Source organism: Terrapene carolina, unplaced genomic scaffold, assembly GCF_002925995.2.
Source record: "Terrapene carolina triunguis isolate 2854851 unplaced genomic scaffold, T_m_triunguis-2.0 Scaffold88, whole genome shotgun sequence".
Lineage (NCBI taxonomy): Eukaryota > Metazoa > Chordata > Testudines > Emydidae > Terrapene > Terrapene triunguis.
The window spans coordinates 16439454-16460520 of record NW_020664439.1 but is presented as its reverse complement, the minus strand read 5'-3'; the positions used below and the strand labels follow the sequence as shown (position 1 = coordinate 16460520).

At 41.7% G+C, this 21067-nt stretch overlaps 1 protein-coding gene across 1 annotated transcript in view; it reads left to right on the top strand.

The window, feature by feature from the left end:
* Nucleotides 1-4316, top strand: part of SLC19A3 (solute carrier family 19 member 3) — a 12894-nt gene extending 8578 nt beyond the window's left edge. The window contains exons 4-5 of the mRNA XM_024195210.1: nt 1120-1261; nt 4161-4316. Of these exons, the coding sequence (XP_024050978.1) occupies nt 1120-1261; nt 4161-4316 (298 nt within the window). The remainder of the gene's footprint in view (nt 1-1119; nt 1262-4160) is intronic.
* The last annotated feature ends 16751 nt before the right edge of the window (nt 4317-21067 follow it).

Sequence of the window (21067 nt, the reverse complement as noted above, 5' to 3'; positions counted from 1 at the left end):
ACTCGCCATAAATGGTTTCCAAAACACCCGAGGGCCCAAATATTACTAAACACATTTACCCTGAGGTAGTGCCAAAGCCTGCTCCCCAATTTGCTATATGCTGTACAGACTTACAGAAGGCAACAGTCTTAAATATTATATGTTCAGCAATAGTAAACAATGAACAAATTCTTCAACAGAAGTTGGTCCATGTCACGTACCTTGTGTCTCTCATATCTGGGACCAACATGGCTACAAACACTGCAAACAAAAAATATCCTGACTGGTACATGGACAGTTCACAAACAGGAAAATAGGCCAAATCTGACAGATGGTTTGCCATCAAGTTCAACCAGCTCTACCAAAAAATGGAAAACCACAAGAACTTCAGGAGCCTAATAAATATCCTATGTCCAATAAAAAAGAATCGACATACTGTACAATGTATTACAAGAATTACAAGCAAACTTTCTGAGTAGAAGACCCAAAAGATACAATTTTACAAAGAAAGGTTTAAAATAAATGCCCCCCCCCCAAAAAAAAGAAGTTGAAGGGAGAGAAAAACTTACATGAATTCAGCACAGATAAGAAGTAATCAATGTCACTCTCAAACCACAGAGCTTACAAACCAACTGACAAGAGAAACTCTGTTCTTAAGAGGTTCTATTAGATCCCATAGGGCTCATCTGAACCAAGAATGGAAGAATAATCCAGAAGTTTGGTGCTAGCCTGGGACCTGGGAGACCCAGGTTTAATTCCCTGCTCACTCACAGCCGTCCTGTGTAACTCTGAACAAATCACTTATTTCCTCTGTGCCTCAGTTCTCCATCTACAAAATGGGGATTATAGGCGATACCCTGATCCTAGAAGACAGAAGGTGAAACCTCTCCTCAGAGACTAGGGTAATATAGGGGGAAGGGGGCATGTAAGGACAGAGATAGATAGCTAACATGTTCAAATATACCTTGCCTTGTCTACACTAGGGTGTTAAAATATGTTAGTAACACATTGTAAAATGACACCTTTTATCCTAGCCTAGACATACCGTACTATATGTGAATCATCGCTCTTTTCCAAGGAAAAGGATAGGGAATACATTCATGTTCTCTGCAGTTTAACTAACCAACCATTTAATTTTAGGTTTCAGATCGCTGTCAATCTAAGCATGGAACGCTACGCTTTAATGTTTGGATTCAACAACTTTGTTGCACTGGTGATTCAGACTATTATAACTGTAGTCGTAGTTGATTCAAGAGGTCTGGGATTGAAGATAGTCACCCAGGTAAATAATATATTATTCACTTCACATTTACTGTTTGGCTAATTCAGTTAGTGTTGCATGCATCTTAAACCTGTCAAAGGAATCCTTACAATTTCCAGTTTAAGCAATCATAATCCACTCTTCTTTTGTCCTTTCCCTTGTGTAGACAGCACTGAAGATGTAACTTGGTCACCAGGTTTGAAAGTTTGCCACTGGGTTTTTACATAAAACTCATAGGTTAGTCATGGTCCCTTCCCCTCACCCTTAGTGGCCCAGATCCACACTAAAGATCCCATTAAACTGATCCTTTGATTTTTGGCAGGGACCCCAGACCAATTCATGAATGGGCAGGTAATACTGTTGGGCTGCTGCCAACTTCCTCTCAGTGAATACAACTAAACTAGCCCCCACCCTGCTGAGAAATCTACATAATCTTTAGCCACAGGGTGTCATGGCAGTTCAACAGCATAAGAGGTAGCCTGGACCAAGCACAGAACTAAGCGCAAGAGGCTCCTGCATTCTTATTCCATCTCTGACACAGACCTGCTATATAACTTAAGTCAGATAATTCTACCTTCCTGCCTCGAGTTTCCACATTTGTAAACTCGAGTAGTAATACCTACTTATCACATAGGGGTGTTCACTGTGCTCATTAACCAGTCCTGCTTCTACTAATGTCAACTGAAATTTTGCCTTTGAGTTGAAGAGCAGCAGGATCTAGCCAAAACCTTGGTAAATTATTTTTACCTCTTTGAAATCACATGATACTTTCTAGTTACTGAAGAGAAGTGGAAAGGAGCCTTCAGTAACTTGGCAGGAGGAGGAGGTGGTGAGAAGAGGGACAGAATCATCAGGGTACCAAAGTAGGAAAGTAAAGAAAGGGTAGAACTGGCTAACATGCACATTTTGAGTGGCTGGCAAAGGGGGCAGGGCAAGACATGGAAAGGGGAGCCCCACTTTGAATCTCTGTTTGATGGAGGAACCTGTCTGATAATTGCTATACCCTTGCAGCTCACAGCCACACCACACAGAGTAGGAATAAATCCAACAGCACAGAATACTTAGGTATGTAGAGTATAAAGCTATTTGAGTTGGTACCCAGGTTCTTACAAAGAGTGCCATGGATCTTAAATGACCACAAGTGACCAGAAACTTGGTTTTATATATCGTCAATAGACTTAATCCTCAGCTGATGTAAATTGTCAGCGCTCCACTGAAGTCAATGAAGCTCTGACAATTTATACCAATTGAGCATTTGTCCCTAGAGGCAGCAGGTTTAACAAGGTAAGAAATGCTACTCTGGAACTTACATGCCTGTTAGACTAATGCTTTCATGATGCCAACTGTAGATATGATACGAATTGACAAACATAATGGAAAAGGCTTAAGCGAACAAGTGCTCCCCATATTGGTACCTAAAGTCATCAGATGCTTCAGTAACACAAGAAAGTCCATGGAGCGCTCGCTTTTGAATATGGAAAAGAAAACAAACATCTGCTCTGTTAGTTCCAATCTTTACCATGTTCCCAAGTGAATGCAGAGAGTTCCCTCAATGACATCTCAGACACAGCAATTCCACATCACTTTTGCTGGCCCTCTGGGCTCCAAGAATACCAAAAAGGTGTTCAGATACCATTCAGGAGGGGTGTGACTTCTGAGTTCAGACATTTTGTTATAAGGCCTTGAGGTCTCTTGGTTGGTTAGCACAAGCAGGAAGAGTTCCTGGAAAGATGACAAGCACGCTGCTGATTCCCCCAACACCACCCCTTTTGCTTTCCCCCAGCATGGAGCACCCCTCTCCTGATCTTCCTCTCAGGGGTACTTCTGCACAGTAACTTGGTTATACTATTTACCTGCCAGGTGGTTTTAGCAGTGAAGCTACATTGATGCCTGACAAAACTGATAGAGGAAGGAATATAATAAACAGGTGGGGGACTCAAACAGGGCATTATGGAACAAAATATTGTCCAAAATGCTAAAGACCCCTTGAGAGTTTCTTTTCACAGCCATTGAATGAAAAACTCTACAATATAGAGGCATAAGAGCAGGCTTATGCTGTATTACTTTAGAGCTTTTAATAAGTTCTCAGAGCTTTACATTTTTCATAGTATTAAAAGCACTCCTCCCTCTCCATTCACTGTGAAAGGCAAAAATAAATTGCTTCCTGATGTGTTAAATTTTGACCTACACTATGATCAAGGTAATAAGTGCTATAAGACTCCGTACAACTTGAGATCCTGAAATGAAGATACATCTACAATACATATTTGATTGTCTGGATATCATGGAGGAATGAGGAAGCAATCACTTTTGGATAATCACAGTTATAGTGTAATTTATAAATGTTTAATGTGTATGATATTTGTTTCAATTAACAGTTTCAGCAACTGAGGTTTGTATGAACAAGGTAGAACTGTATCATTTCCAAGATACCATATACAACAATCCTTATACTATAATAGGATAGAATATCATTGATATCATGCAAACAAACAGATCTTGTTTTCTCCCAATCCTGGACCATATTGATACTAGTCGAGTCTCCAGCATAAACTAGTGGCTCTCTGAAGGCTGCTTTCCCTTGGCTGCCTATACCCCCAAGGAGCCATTCCAGTAGCTGGGCATTGCCAGAGCCTAAGGAAATATTTGGCCATGCCTCTTTCCCTGACCACACTCTTATGATACTGGCCAGGAGGAGCAGGGGGTTGGTGTAGGAGCCAGTATGACACCTCTGCATCACCCAAGGATCCTCTGGTATCTGGCAAGCCATCCAAATGAAGTTTGTGCTTGCAGAAATTTAGCTATGACATGGATGAATGAATTGGTAGAATCTATATACTTAATAGTTCAGAAAGAGGTGGGTATTTCTCCAATACAGTATGTGTGTTTCACCAATTCTTCTGCATTCATTTTTTTTCAGTTCCTAATTTATGGCAGTTACTTTGCAGTCATAGCTGGGATTTTCTTGATCAGAAGCATTTACACAATTGTCTCAATCCAATGCAAAAAGGAAACACAGAACTTCTCCAACGGATCTCAGAACATTAAGGAACAAGAATCAGAAACCAGATTATAACCAGCTATGCAAACATCTGTAACTTTAATGACTTATCAAAAATGCCCCTGCTTGCAAAACTCTCACTGAAGTCAATGAGAGATTGCAGTAAGGGGAGCAGCACTTAGTCCTTCATGTACGTCCCTGCTAAATCACAACAAACTTACTCCAACCGAAAGAATTGCCTGATATGATTGAACACCAGATCTTCAGCTGGTGTAAATCAATATTGTGCCGCTGATCTGAACTGATCTAAACTAATTTATACCCTTCTGAGGAACTGGCCCATCATACTGACATTTTGCCAGAAAAGGAAAGAATCTGGTTTGACTGGATTCTGATTTATTTACACAACAGCATAACAATCTCAATCTATTGTTATGCCAAAAATACCACTGTTCTTTTTCCCTCTCTCACTCAGGCTTTTGAAAAAGTTGTAAATGGGCTGCTTTCCATTCGGCAATTCAGCTTTGCTACTCCAAGTGGGATGAGGATTTTGCTCATACCTCCATTCAGGGTAGATACCTGCAGCCTCCTACCTACGTATACCCCATCCTATGCCTGTAGAAGAATTACTGACTCTACACCCCTATAACATTCCTTCTTAGTTTTGTATCTGTAATGCTGTTTCCTCCCCTCCACCTTTAAGATCTCTCTTGAAAACTGGGCCTTTCACTCATGATGGTTGGAGAAGCCAGGTTCCCCAGAACAACTGTGGTGGTGAATAGTAAAAACAGTCAAGTCATCATTACTTGCATTTGAAAGATGTTGCTTGAACTTCACAGGGAATCCATGGCAAACTTGGGCTGGAAGAAGAGGAAGAAAATTTAAGAATCAAGGCAAAAGATAAACAGAGAACCCCACTCATTTGCTTGTGCCTAGATACAGAGTTAATTTAAATTAAGGGTGTGTGTTTCACCATATCTCTAAATTCAAGGAGATTGTCCAGTATGCAGTACGACCAGGATAGGTGAAGTGTGGGGAAATTTGGTTTGGTGCAATACAGGAAAATTCCAAACTAAATGGGTGAGGCAGGAAGATGCATCAAATAAAAATAAACAACACTGCAGGTATATTCTTTAAGTGCCAAATCACAAGGTCCACTGATCTCAGATGAGGATTTTCCGAGTAAGGCCCTCAGAATTTATAAAAGGCTTGAAGCCCTACAATTCAGCTGAGCAGTGAGAGAAAGTCACATCCTGAATGACAGAAGAGAGATTCAGAAAGCACAGATCCACCTTGTGGATGGCCAGCCTCACGTAAGTTATATCAATTTTTTTTCCCTGTAATAAAGTTTTGTTGCAGTTTCTAATTTCTCAAAGCCAGACTGTAATAATAAAAGAAAATTATCAATACCTTGAATTCACAGAATAGTGAATCACTCAAAGCAACTGTACAGATATTACTTACCTATTTCTCCCAATGGCCACGTGAAGCACATGGTTAAGTATCCTCTCTCCCCCCAAATGTTGGAATAGACAAAGATGAAGGTAAAAATGTGGACAAATTGGAAAAGGTCCAGAGGAGAGCAACAAAAATAAGTAATGGTCTAGAAAACATGACCTGAAAGGAAAGATTGAAAATATTGGGTTTGTTTAGACTGGAGAAGAGAAGACTGAGGTGGGACATAATAAGAGTTTTCAAGTATGTAAAAGGTTGTTACAAAGAGAAGGGTGAAAAATTGTTCTTGTTAATCTCTGAGGACAGGACAAGAAGCAATGGGCTTAAAATTGCAGCAAGAGAGATTTACATTGGACATTAGGAAAAACTTCCTGTCAGGGTGGTTAAACACGGGAACAAATTGCCTAGGGAGGCTGTAGAATCTCTGTCATTGGAGGTTGTTAAGAACTGGTTAGACAAACACCTGTCAGGGATGGTCTAGTCATTACATAGTCCTGCTTTGGGTGCAGGGGACTGGACTAGATGACTTATTGCGGTCACTTCCAGTCGTACACTTCCATGATTCTATAAAGCCATTTGTTCAAGGCCCAGGGAGAGTCAAGATTAATCACAACCTCCTGACTCCCAATTATGCACCCATTTCCCTAGGCTACATGGTTTACTATTTAATGTCTTTTATTGTCTGTATGTTTCTCTGCTGTAAATTCTCTGTTAATAAACATGTCTTTATAAGAATAATGAATGTGACTGCTGCATTGGGTTATTTTGGAGTAGTGATCCATAATCATGCCTCATTATTAAGAAATGTAAAGTGCTCAGTGCATGGGACTCTCCCTTACTCCTATCCTAAGAAACTGGAACTGAACGACCAATTTCAGACCACAAATTGCCAACTCATGATTTTTTCCAGAGCCATGGGATTTCAGATGGGACTGGAGCACATTTCACAACAACACAGCTCCAGTCCCTGCACAAAGTTCATATATTCTCAGGCCAGAAGGGACTACTGTGATCATTTGTTCTGACCTCCTGTGTAACAAGCCATAGAACTGAAGGGGAGACTGATGACATTTACCCCAAATCACCCACGACAATGTTTTTCCCCTATCAGGCAATGGGCAGCGGAGACTGCAAGAACTGTGGGATAGCTACCCACAGTGCACCGCTCCATGAGTCTATGCTAGCCACGGTATTGAGGACGCACTCCGTCGACTTAATGCGCTTAGTGGGGACGTACACAATCGACTGTATAGAATCAATTTCTAAAGATCGACTTCTATAAAAATCAACCTAATTTCATAGTGTAGACATACCCAATGGTACATATACAAGAAACTTATTTACAGCTAAAATATAGGTAGCCACAACTGTAGTTTAAATTCATGCAAGACAAAGCATAGGAAAAGTGAGGATTTGAAACACTTAACAGTTCCTTTCAAGCTGTTGTCCTGGCTATCACACAAACTTAACTACTTAGGCTTGGTCTACACTAACCCCCCAAATCGAACTAAGGTACGCAACTTCAGCTACCTGAATAACGTAGCTGAAGTTCGAAATACCTTAGTTCGATCTTACCTCGGTCCACACGCGGCAGGCAGGCTCCCCCGTCGACTCCGCGGTACTCCTCTCGTCTAGCTGGAGTACCGCAGTCGACGGTGAGCACTTCCTGGTTCGACTTATCGCGTCCAGACAAGACGCGATAAGTTGAACCCAGAAGTTCGATCGCTCGCCGCCGAACTACCGGGTAAGTGTAGACATACCCTAAGAGAAGATATAGTACTTAGACTATTAAATCTACAGAAATCTTGCCTGAGATTAGAAGCAACTCTCCCCTCTCATCCCACAGTTCATGAATTCAGTGTGTGGTGCTAGTGACCTATGCCCAATAGATTTCAAGGCAGAACACAGAAGACAGTGATACTTGAGGGTAGAGTAGTGATTAATTAGCCCTAACCTGGAAAAGCTCCATTACATCCCATCTTCATGTAACCTTGGGGATAGGTCCATAAGCCTGTTTTCAATGTTTGGTTCTTAGCCCATCTAACTTGGGGTTTTAGACTGCCACTCACCACCACGCGCTCTGTATGCTTTTCACATAAAATTAATAGCGAAAACAAAGTCCCTCGCAGACCTCTCATGGAATGTCTGCCTTCAATGTTTTTCAATCTACCCCCAAGACAAGTATTTTCTGCAAACTGCTAACATATTTAATCAGTGACTTCCATAGAATCATAGAACTGGAAGGGACCTTGAGAGGTCATCTAGTCCAGTCCCCTGCACTCAAGGCAGGACTAAGTATTATCTAGACCATCCCTGACAGGTGTTTGTCCAACCTGCTCTTAAAAATCCACAATGATGGAGATTCCACAACCTCCCTAGACAATTTATTCCAGTGCTTAACCACTCGGACAGTTGGGAAGTTTTTCCTAACATCCAACCTAAACCGCCCTTACTGCAATTTAAGCCAATTGCTTCTAGCCTCAGAGGTTAAGAACAAATTTTTCCTCTCTTCCTTGTAACAACCTTTTATGTACTTGAAAACTGTTATGTGAAAGTCTACAAAGCAGAGTCTCAATTGCAAATGTTTAGTAAGAGGGTCGTATCTAATTTCACCTGAAACACTGTATTTCACACCTTGGAATAAGGAAAGAGGGAAACAAAACAGGAAGAGAGAGAATAGACTCTTTTTTCTTCCAGAGTTTAATCCCAGTAGCTTCTCTTGGACATTTCAAAGCTTGGCTGTGGAGACTGAGTTCTCACAAGTAGGATTATCTTTCCTCCCAGTTGGCCGGCACTAGTTCTCTGTGGTAGTTCAGATGGAGTTGACTAAGGAGATTATAGTTTGCAGTTGTGTTGGCCCCAGGATGTTAGAGAGACAAGGCGGGTGAGGGAATATCTTTTATTGGACCAACTTCTGTTGGTGGGAGAGACAAGCTTTTGAGCGATACAGGGCTCTTCTCCAGGTCTTCTCCAGGTGTCTCATAAATCCAGTTAGTGGGTTACAGATTGTTGTGATAATTCATAAATAAAATGTTTCTTATGACTGTTGGTGGGGACATGATAGGTGTGGGTGGTGGTTACTGTTGTGAAAGAATTCTTTGAGGCAGTGTCAGAGAAAGAATTCTTCTAGTTCGCCACACGTTAGCATGGTATCAGATTCTGTGGTGGGGCAGAAATTCAGTTCCTTAGAGACTACAACTCTGATTATGGGTAGTCTTGATAAATAAATGATGTTGGGGTATGTGCCTTATAGTGTGTCCAATAGTTGTTGGGGCACTTTATGCAGTGCACTATGTGGGTGAAACCAGAAAAAAAAAACTACTCTCAAATGAACTCACACAGAAAAGGGATAAAAGACAAAAAAAACTCTTGCCTGTAGGTGCCCACTTTTCCCAAAATGATCCTTCCATAACTGATCTCTGTCTTCATCCTCAAAGAGAACCTGCACAACATCTTCAAGAGACAATCTAGAAGCCTGGGAAGCTTACATTTATACCTTCCTTCGCTAGACACTAAAAATTATGGTCTTAATAAACACACTGGACTGATGGCTTATTACAACAATCTATAACCCGTTTAACCCCCACCCCACCCCTCTTTTTGTCCTATAACTGCAGAGGTGTTAATGGCCCACTTCACCTTCAATGGTCTCTTAGAATGCATGTTAACTACTTATGCTAAACTATCTGTTCCACCTTGTATTTGGCTGTGACAGTATGAGTACCTTTCCCAGACCTGAAGAGCAACTCTGTATAGCTCAGTGGTTCCCAAACTGGGGTTCGCGAACCCCTGGAGTTCACAGAACGTTACAGGGGGTTCACAAGAAAAATTTCACTAATGGCGGCCAGAGGACCCCAGCATTGGAGGCAGCAGGTGGGACCCGGTTGCAGGGCAGACAACCTGAGCTCCAGGGAGAGCGGGGCTGGGCAGTTGGGGCTGGCAGCCTGAGCCCTGCCCCCATCAGCGGGGGAGCCGACAACCCGAACCCCAGTGCTCCATGCGAGGCTGGCGGCCCGAGCCCCAGGGAGAGCGGGGCTGGGCAGTTGGGGCTGGCAGCCCGAGCCCTGCCCCCCAACAGCGGAGGAGCCAACAGCCCGGGCCCTACCCCCCCCCATCAGCGGGGGAGCCGGCAGGCCGAACCCCAGCGCTCCACGCGAGGCTGGCAGCCTGAGCCCCAGGGAGAGCGGGGCCGGGCAGTTGGGGCAGGCAGCCTGAGCCCCGGCGGTCAGCGGGACCTACGGCACAAGCTCAGTGGAGCTCAGTTGACCGGGGCAATCAATGGGGTCCAGCAGCAGGAGCCCCACGGAGTGCGGATCCGGCAGCCCAGACCCTGGCGCAGGGCCAGTAGCCTGAGGGCATACGTGGGGGGTGGGGTCCAAGCTAATTCGTCCCTCGCAGGACACGCTCCTAGGGAGAGAACTCATGGCGGAAGAAAAGCTGTTTGCGAGCCAAACTAGCCGGAAGCACGTTGTAGCCAGTGTAGCAATGTTAAGGTGCCTCAGTAATTGTCATTCTCTCTGGAGTGCTGTTTTGCTTCAGTCAGACTTGAGTGAATCTTCTCATTTTCTAGTTTGTTGGTTGTTAGTCTCTGTGTTGTTTTTATTAGAACTTTTGTACACAAGTTCAATGGATAAGTGGCTGAAAAAGGAAAGTGTAAAGATGCAAGAATCAGCTAGTGTTTCTTCATGTCCACACTGTGGAAAATCTAAGTCTAATGGAAAGTCACTTACAAAAAGAAAAGAAAATATGACGATTATATAAAATATGGCTTTACATGCATTGGTGATCAAGAATGTCCAAAACCACTGTGTGTGATTTGTGGTGATGTTCTAGCAAACAGCAGCCTTAAACCTTCTCTACTTCGGTGCCATTTAGAAACTAGGCATCCTGCACAACTCGACAAGCCAGTTGATTTTTTCAAGCAAAAATTAGCTGAGAGGAAAAGTGACATTATCACTTTGGATATAAAACTGGTAATGAAAATGCACTTGAAGCATCATACCGCGTGAGCTACCGAGTAGCAAAAGCATCAGAAGCCCATACCATAGCAGAGAGCTTGATTGGTCCATGTATAAAAGACGTAGTTCATTGCATGCTCGGAGAAAAGGCTGTAAAAAAGATTGACGTGGTACCTTTGTCCAATAATAAGTTGTCACGAAGAATTAATGACGTCAAATAATGTAGAGACCACAGTTGTACAGAGTGAAAAATAGTCCATATTGTGCTATACAGTTGGATGAATCAACTGATGTAGCTAATCTAGCTATTTTGCTACTGTTTGTACGTTATGTGAATGAAGGTCTGGTTGAAGAAAACTTGTTGTTTTGCCGACCATTGGAAGAATGTACAACTGGAGAAGATACCTTCAATCTGACTAATGCATATTTTCAAGAAAAGGAAATAGATTGGTCTCGTTGCCTAGGCATTTGCACTGATGGGGCCACATCAATGACAGGGAACTATACTGGCTTGAACAAAAAAGGTTGCATCAAAAGTCTCTTGGACTCATTGCAGCATCCATAGACAAGCCCTCTCAACAAAACGCATGCCTGAGGGACTGAAGGAAGTGCTGGACAATGCAGTGAAAATGGTGAATTTCATAAAATCACGGCCAACAAATTCCAGAATATTTCACGTACTTTGTGAAGAAATGGGTAGCACACACAATTGTCTGTTGATCCATACTGAAGTTAGATGGCTCTCACAGGGCAAAATCCTTGTGCGCGTGTTTGAGCTTAGAATGGAAATCCTAGTCTTTTTTCAACAGCCACCCTTTCCACCTTGCTAGCTGTATGGAAAATAATGTCTGGCTCCAGAGCCTAGCTTATTTAGCAGATATTTTCTCAAGAATTAATGACCTAAATTTCTCTCTTCAACATCTCAATATAACAGTTTTCAATGTGCAAGAGCGAGTTGAATCCATGATAAAGAAGTTGCAGTTCTGGGAAAGTTGTTTGGGAAACAATCAAACAGAGTGTTTCAGTAATCTTCATGACTTCCTGGCAGAACATAAACTTCAGTTGGATCAGTGCACTAAAACCAATATAATTGCACACCTAAAAGGACTTTGCACAACTTTCAGGGATTACTGTCCAGCTAGGTCAGGCGATGACTGGATTTGCAACCCTTTTGATGATACCACTTTCTCAACACAGATATTGAACACTGCGGAAAAAGAGAAATTGATTGAGATCTCCTGTGATTACGAACTGAAAAGGAGTTTCAGAAATCTGTCATTGATCAACTTTTGGCTGAGTTTAAGAAACGAGTACCCCCTTGTGGCAGAAAAAGCTGCTGCAGTTGTTACCATTTTCAACAACATACTTATGCGAGAAAGCGTTTTCCTTGTATGCACATCTGAAAATGAAATACAGAAACAGACTTGATGCCGAACCAGACCTGAGATTTTAACTTTCTCCAGTGGTTCCAGACTTCCAAGAGCTATGCAGAGCAAAGCAAGTGCATCCATCACACTGAGGAAATTTAAACTTAAAACCCTGGAAATATTCATTTTTAGGAGGGGGTTCACGAGATTTCACAATTTAGAGAAGGGGGTTTGCGGGCTGTTAAAGTTTGGGAACCACTGGTATAGCTCAAAAGCGTGTCTCTTTCACCAACAGCAGTTGGTCCAATCAAAAAGATATTACCTCACCCACCTTGTCTCTTTAAAGTAGATTATAGACTATAGATCCCTTGGATTCAGTAGGACATTATGGCTAAACTCAGCTTAGGTGTCAAGAACAAAAAGCAAAGATAAGACCGTACATGCTAAATGGGGGGAAATGTCCCCAATGCCTTCCAGATGTTTCTTGATTACAGTTCCAGATAGGTTTTAATATCTGAAGGTAAATCAAGGTAAACACCACCCTGGTACATCTCCATTTCTTACACTATAGTAAAAGTAATAAGTGATTAAAAAATAATAAAGAGGAGTGTCTGCAGCCCATGCTTACTAGCAAGATATCAGGGAAGCCCCTTTGATGTCAAGCTCTAATCCCGTTCATGTCATTTTCCATTTATACTACAAAAATGATAGCTAATAAACCAGTTTGGGTTGACTTAAGGTAGAAGAAAATGTAAACATTGATGATCATTGTCCATTATCTTTGAAAACTCACGGTGATTGGGGGGAGGTCCCAGATAACTGGAAAAAGGCTAATGTAGTGCCCATCTTTTAAAAAAAGGGAAGGAGGATAATCCAGGGAACTACAGGACAGTCAGCCTCACCTCAGTCCCTTGAAAAATCATGGAGCAGGTCCTCAAGGAATCAATTTTGAAGCACTTCGAGAAGAGGAAAGTGATCAGAAACAGTCATGGATTCACCAAGGGCAAGTCATCCCTGACTAACCTAATTGCGTTCTATGATGAGATAACTGGCTCTGTGGTTGAGGGGAAAGCAGTGGACATGTTATTCCTTGACTTTAGCAATGCTTTTGATATGGTCTCCCACAGTATTCTTGCCAGCAAGTTAAAGAAGTATGGGATGGATGAATGGACTATAAGGTGGATAGAAAGCTGGCTAGATCGGGTAGTGATCAATGGCTCCATGTCTAGTTAGCATCTGGTATCAAGCGGACTGCCCCAAGGGTCGGTCCTGGGGCCGGTTTTGTTCAATATCTTCATTAATGATCTGGAGGATGCCATGGATTGCACCCTCAGCAAGTTTGCAGATGACACTAAACTGGGAGGAGTGGTAGATACGCTGGAAGGTAGGGATAGGATACAGAGGGACCTAGACAAATTGGAGGATTGGGCCAAAAGAAATCTGATGAGGTTCAACAAGGACAAGTGCAGAGTCCTGCACTTAGGACGGAAGAATCCCATGCACTGCTACAGATTAGGGACCGAGTGGCTAGGTAGCAGTTCTGCAGAAAAGGACCTAGGGGTTACAGTGGATGAGAAGCTGGATAGGAGTCAACAGCGTGCCCTTGTTGCCAAGAAGGCTAACGGCATTTTGGGCTGTATAAGTAGGAGCATTGCCAGCAGATCAAGGGACATGATCATTCCTCTCTATTTGGCATTGGTGAGGCCTCATCTGGAGTACTGTGCCAGTTTTGGGTCCCACACTACAAGAAGGATGTGGAAAAATTGGAAAGAGTCCAGCAGAGGGCAACAAAAATGATTAGAGGGCTGGAGCACATGACTTCTTAGGAGAGGCTGAAGAAACTGGGATTGTTTAGTCTGCAGAAGAGAAGAATGAGGGGGATATGATAGCTGCTTTCAACTACCTGAAAGGGGGTTCCAAAGAGGATGTATCTAGACTGTTCTAGGTGGTAGCAGATGACAGAACAAGGAGTAATGGTCTCAAGTTGCAGTGGGGGAAGTTTAGGTTGGATATTAGGAAAAGCTTTTTCACTAGGAGGGTGGTGAAGCACTGGAATGGGTTACCTAGGGAGGTGGTGGAATCTCCTTCCTTAGAGATTTTTAAGGTAGGCTTGACAAAGCCCTGGTTGGGATGATTTAGCTGGGGATTGGTCCTGCTTTGAGCAGGGGGTTGGACTAGATGACCTCCTGAGGTCCCTTCCAACCTTGATATTCTATGATCACAAAGTTTTATTTCTGAAGAAATGGATCAGTTTGTATCCACTTAAAATTGCTATTTATACAATCGTTCAGAACTGTTGTAAATTGGTATTTTAAAAAACTTTTAAAAATTGGTATTGTATTAAAATATAAAAATATTCTTACTTGATAGTCTGGAGCAGTGGTCCCCAATGCGGTGCCCGCCGGGGCATTTATGTGCGCCTGCCTAGTGACACTGTGAAAAGTAGTTCCCAGCAGGGGAAAGAAGCCAGGGCCCCGCACCTGCCAGGGACAGAGAACTCCGGGGCTGCAGGCACTGGTGTTCTCTGTCCCCGGCAGGCGCGGGGCTGCGGCTTCTCTCCAGCTTCTCTCCATGCTGCCCAGAACTGCCAAAGCGCAAAAAAAAAAAAAAACAACACACCACACCCTGCTTCAACTCTGCTGCCCCAAGAATGGACGGAATGCCACCCCACGCACGTGCTTGCTCCGCTGGTGCCCGGAGCTGGTCCTGTATACGAGTATTCTTCCGCTGCACTGATACTGCTGTTTTCTTGTGCTTTGCGATTTATTTATTTTAACATTTTGCCCCAAAATGAATGGTTCAAATAAAAGACAATGTACATATTATTTCAACGCAGAGTGGGAAGAATCCTATTGTTTTATTGAAAATAAAGGGAAATGTGTTTGCTTATTGTGGGGTGATACTGTTGCAGTGCCGAAAAAACACAATATCGAACGCCATTTCCAAACTAATCACGGCTCTTTTGACATTTAAGTGGATGGCTAATCTGAGTTGAGAAAGAAGAAAATTAATTAACTCAAATCAAATCTATCTGCCCAGCAATCTGTTTTCACTAGACGAGTGATAAAGTCTAAAAGTGCTACTATTGCTTCCTTTAAAATTGCTCAGCTGCTCACAAAGAAGAAAAAACCCTTTCAAGATGGTGAATTGTTGAAGGAAGCATTTTTGACTGGTGCTGATTGCCTGTTTCAAGGATTTCCTAACAAGCGTGAGATTTTGTCAGCAATACAAGACTTGCAGTTATCAGACAACACAATTACGAGGAGGTTACATGCAATTTCAAGTGACATGCAAACTCAGCTAAAGGATGACTTGGAAATATGTGACTGGTTTTCACTGCAGTTCGATGAGTCGACAGATATATCTGATACAGCGCAGTTAGCAGTTATGGTAAGAATGGTATTTAATGACTTCACCATAAAAGAAGAGTTACTAAAAGTATTGCCAATGAAAGGGCGAACACAGGGTGATGACATCTATAATTTATTCAAATCATACGCAACATCAATTAGTATGCCACTACACAAGCTGTGTGCGATCACCCCTGATGGGGTACCAGCAATGATGGGCAGCGCCAATGGATTCATTGCACTCTGCAAGAAGAATGAATCCTTTCCGAACTTTATGTCTTATCATTGCATTATCCACCAAGAAGCTTTGTGCGTCAAAGTTATTTCTTTTCAACGTCACGAATGTCGTTATTAAAAATAAATTAACTCTATTCGAGCAAAACCTTTGCAACACCGACTTAAGGCCGTTGGAAGATGTTGATGATAAACAATCTGATGGCTGAGCAAAGGTAAAGTTCTTGCACGTTTTTTAAGCCTAATTGACGAGATCAAAGAATTTCTGAAGTCCACAAATCAGAACTTCGAGCAACTAGAAGACTCCAGCTGGTTAATGGACTTGGCTTTTCTTGCCAACATCACTGACAAATTGAACATTTTAAATCTTGAGCTCCAGGGAAAAGAAACATGTGGCTCAAATGATAGGTTCTGTAAAATCATTCAAAGCAAAACTGATCTTGTGGATGTCGCATATGAAGATGAAGTCTCTCGTACAATTCCCAAGTATGAAGAAAATGGTATGTGACAGTGATTTTAACCCATCATCATTTGTTATCCACATTCAAACACTTCTGGAACAATTTGAAAGAGATTTCAACAGTTCACCATCATTGAGCCTGTAGTTGCCTTTCTTATGAATCCTTTTACTTGCCAAATAGAGGTAACAGAAATGGCTACGTCAATTGCAAGTCTCATTCAAGTAAGAACAGAAGACATGGAACTGGAGATTTTGGACCTTCAAAATGATATTGTTCTAAAATCCTGTGCAACAGTTGAAAATTTTTGGAATCTGGTTGACTGAAAAAAGTTCCCTGCCTTAAAAAATGTAGCATACAAAATAAAATCTTATTTCTGTTCCACTTATCTATGCGAAGTTCTGTTTTCAACAACGAACATCATAAAATCAAAATACAGATCTCTGCTTACAGATGCCCATCTTGACGATTGCTTACCAACGGGAATATCATCCTATTCTCCCAACTACGAAAAATTGGCAGTGCCAAAAGAAGAAATGCAGTGCCAAAAATTACACTGACTTTATTAGAAAAACCACATGATTTAATGATACCTATTTTCCACTAAGGGCTGATGAGCGCATATGATTAACTTGTGTTTAACTTTTTTCATATTTGTTTATTGAAATCCAGATACAAGTAACAATACAAAGAATATTTAATTAACCATAACTGGCTATGTTAAAGTAAGAATAAATATATTTGGACCAGCAGTTCAACAATGTTTTATATATAGGACTGAAATATTACTAGCCTCACTTGCTGCTACAGCTAGTCTAAATTTTCCCAAAAAAAACTGTCCAATCAAAAAATAATTTTACTTTTTTAAAATAAATGAGATGAAAACTGTTTGATATTTATCTTGTAAAAACGCCTTAATTTTTCTTACAGGTAGATAAAAGAGCAAATTCACATGGTAAGGTGAAAGTAATTGCCGAATAATTTAATTAATACCTTTTACATGTAAAATTACCTTTATCTTATGGATTCATATATTATGTAATATTAAATATGATGTCTTTCGTACTATTTAATGTACAATACAAAATAAGCCTTGAAAAATTGTTAGCGCCCGCCATACTCTTCTGAAAACATGGATGTGCTATTGGCCACAAAAAGGTTGGGGACCACTGGTCTGGAGGGTATGCCACACATGTTCTTATATCTCCTCTCTAGGTTCAGTAACAACCAGGCAGTGGGATATATGAAAATGGACTGGGATCTTTCAGGAGGGTTAGCTCTGGAAATAGTCTCTGGAGTGGGTGCTCATTCTCTATTTCTCATGTATTTTGCTGCCAACATCTGGACATGCTATGCTAGCTAACTAGTTTTCAAGTCACGTTACATGCTTTTCATAGCAATAGCAACCTAAGTATAAACCACCACAGTGCTGATTCATTAACTGAGATTTCAAATCAGTAATTGTTATTTTATACATTTTTTAAAGAAGAGTAATACATTAGAAACAGTTTAGAGTTCTACTAAATATTTCTTTTGAATGAAACAAATATTGCTCTATTTTTACTTGAACGGGTTGTGACGTAGCATGAAACTTCGTTGATTAGACTAGATGACCAAGATGATAACCAGTGCAACTTCATTGTTTTTGAAAACTGGTAGCTTCCTTACCTTGCATTCCTCAGTTATGTATTTACTCTCCCACAATCTCTATGTGCATGTCTGCTTCATACTGAATGAGTGAACATATTTAAGCCTGTGTGACCATCCCTGAAAGTTTCAGAAATTACCATTGAAAGTTAATGTCATGCCATTTTGCCAAAGGTGTGAGATTGGATATTGTCATTCAGGTAAGTTTATTATGTGCATTGCACCCAATTCTGTTAGTAATGCAAGCATGCTCTTCCTTCTCAAAGAGAAATCCTCTGAAAACAGTTTTGTTTTAAATTTAGCTTTTAGGAAGACTCTAAATTAGTAGGCTAGCTGAAATGGATAATGTTAACTTGAAAAACAGGCTCATTTCAGATAGGGCTACATGCCCTCTGTTGTCCCCAGACCAGTTTGTGTGTATTCACTTTTCTTTCTCTCTTTTTTTTTTTTGGGGGGGGGGGGGGGGGGAGGAGTAAAATAAAAGTCTCTCTCTCCTATTGCAGTGTAAAAGACACCACCCCTCTCCCTCCTTGCCTCCCAAAAAGGAAACAAACTATTAACTGGCCAACGTTAAAACGGACTATCCACGGAGTGCTACCAAATGCATAAAATAAACAAAGGCATGAAGCAAGAGAACTGAGATTTAGCAGTAGCATTAGAAGATAAATCCTGAGTGCTTCATAAGAGAAAAATAATATTTTTCAAAAATTCAGCATAAAGTGATCTCACATTTGTGAAGCAGTTTTTATCCCAAAGTGGTTAACAAACAAACCAATTGAGATGAGGCAGAATAGCAATGCTTCATCCTTTCAGCAAAATGAAGCAACTATGCAACAAGGTAGAGCAAGTAGTACAGAAACCTTCAGCAACCTTAACAAGCGGTCAGCTTAGTTTTAGGTTTCATCAACAAGATAATCTTTACAAAAGAACTACAGTTGTTTGTATTTTATTAAGGAGGTTCACGAAGGCAAAAAATGGCACCTCTCGAACCTACATACCTGGTTAGACTAATGTTTTCAAAGATGCCAGCTACAGATCACACACTGACAAACAATGGAAAAGATTTAAACAAACAAGAGCTCTCCATATGAGTGCCTACATTCATGAGATGTTTCTATAACAGAGGACTCTCCACGGAGAATTTTCTTAATATAGAGTAAAAAACATCTTGTCTCTCATTTTCAACCTTTACAATGTTTGCAGAATATCAAGGGTACTCTCAATTACATCTCAGAGTAATTCACAAAGCCACCCTGAAAGGGGGAAAGAAAAAAAACAAACAACAAAAACAACCCTCACTTTTGCTGGCCAAGTGCGCTCTAAGAATCTCAGTCCTGACAAGACGATAAAGACAGTCACTTATTTTAACATTTACTTTTGCGGGCTTGGTCCAGAATTTTTGAATGTGCGCACAGGAGATGCTCACAATTTGAGAAGCTGAAAAGCAAAAGTTATTTTGGGTTCCTCTGGCTACACAAAAGTATCTTTTCATTAGGGGTCTAGACCAAAGAGCTGTGTGCCCAGTGAATGTGGGCCTGCTGACCAAAGGGGTGAGGATGAGGTAGGGCAAGAAAGGCCCTATTTACCCAGGCGATGGCTCCTGGATGAAGGGATTCTGTTGTGGTGAAGGATCTGGAAAGACTCGGTATTTACCTACCTCCCATGTTGTCTTGTGAGACATCAGGCCAAGCCCTGCTCCCTTTGAGAGTCTTTTTTTGGGAGTTTAAGAGAGGACTTGTGAACTACCATGCTGGTCCCAGAGATACTGAAAGGGCGGCTGAAAGTTGTTGGGTTCAAAGCCACTTCCACCCCTGTTCAAACCTGGCTATGGCAGTTCCATCATGCAAGGCCACATACTATGCATGCATTGGGTGGGGGAGGGGAGTAGCCTTGATGCAATTTTCCAGCCCTGCCTGGGAAAACCCTCACTGATTGGCTAGCTTTCCCATCTTCTGTGGAAGTGCAGACAAGCAGGGCTACTTCAGGAGGCAGGCAAAGATCTCCGTTCCCCACACCTCGGGAGCACAGAGATGTTTGATAGGAGACCAGGGGGCTGCAGTCGACACCATTCTCAGAGAAGGCGGGGGGGGGGGGGGGGGGGGGGGGAAGGGAAAGAACACAGAAGCTCTGATGCCTCCTCCTGTTGTGAAAAATGGAGGAGTCTGCTCTTTGCTCCTCCCCAGGGAGAGAAGAATCCCTGGAACTCCATGCACTCCCTCCCCTTACTCCCCAAAGGCCTAGGAGAAAGGGGTGTAGAATTTTACTACTTTTTTCCAGTTTACGGCAGCTATTTTGCATTCATAGTTGGTATTTTCCTGACAAATATTTATATGATTATCTCCACCAAATGCAGAAAGGAAAGACGGAGCCTCCCAAAGTGCTCCTGAGCATTAAGGAACAAGGATCACAAGAACAAACATGTTACAACCAGCAATGCAACATTCCTGTAGCTTAAATACCTTGATACTGCTTTTTAGACACACTTCACTGAATTAGGTCAATACTGCAATGTGTGACTAGTTATTCATGCTCTGGGGTTTTAATGTGAGATTTTCCTAATGCACACAGATATAAGCCTAATTTTCAAATATGTCTAACCCCTCACTCACCCTCTTCAATTGCAGCTCTGAGAAACAAACATGCAAGGGCATAATCCTGCCCCCAATACTTATCTTAGTTCTCACTGGAGTTCTGCATATAGCCCAGCACAGGACTTAAAATTCAGCACAGTCTAAGCATGTGTTTTAGTCCCACTGCAGTCAACAGGACTCTATTCAGAATTTTATACTGCCATCACTTGAGTGCTTCCAGAAGTCCAGTAAGCAACACAACTAGCATTTGTCCTGTGTGATTCTCCCCTTTTCCTCCCAGGGAAAGGGAGGGGGTGTGGGCTTAAAAAGCATGTGTACTTGTGTCTTGCCAAATTGGGGCCAATAGGAGAACAGCAGAACCTTAGTTACGAACACCTCAGGAATGGAGGTTATTTGTAACACTGAACAAAACGTTATGGTTTTTCTTTCAAAAGTTTATAAGTGAACAGTTACTTAGTAACGATTCAAAGCTGTATTATGCAGAAGAAAAATGCTGCTTTTAACTATTTTAATTTAAATGAAACAAGCACAGAAACAGTTTCCTTACCTTGTCTCAAATCTTTTTTCTAAAAAATGTTCCCTTTATCTTTTTAAACAGTTTAACACAGTGCTATACTTGCATTGGGGGGGGGGGGGGGGGGGGGGGGGGGGGGGTTTTTGCTGCTGTCTGATTGCATACCTCTGGTTCCAAATAAGGTGTGTGGTTGACCAGTCAGTTCGTAACTCACTTGGGATGCGGAAGACCTGTTTTCAAATCTCTCCTCTA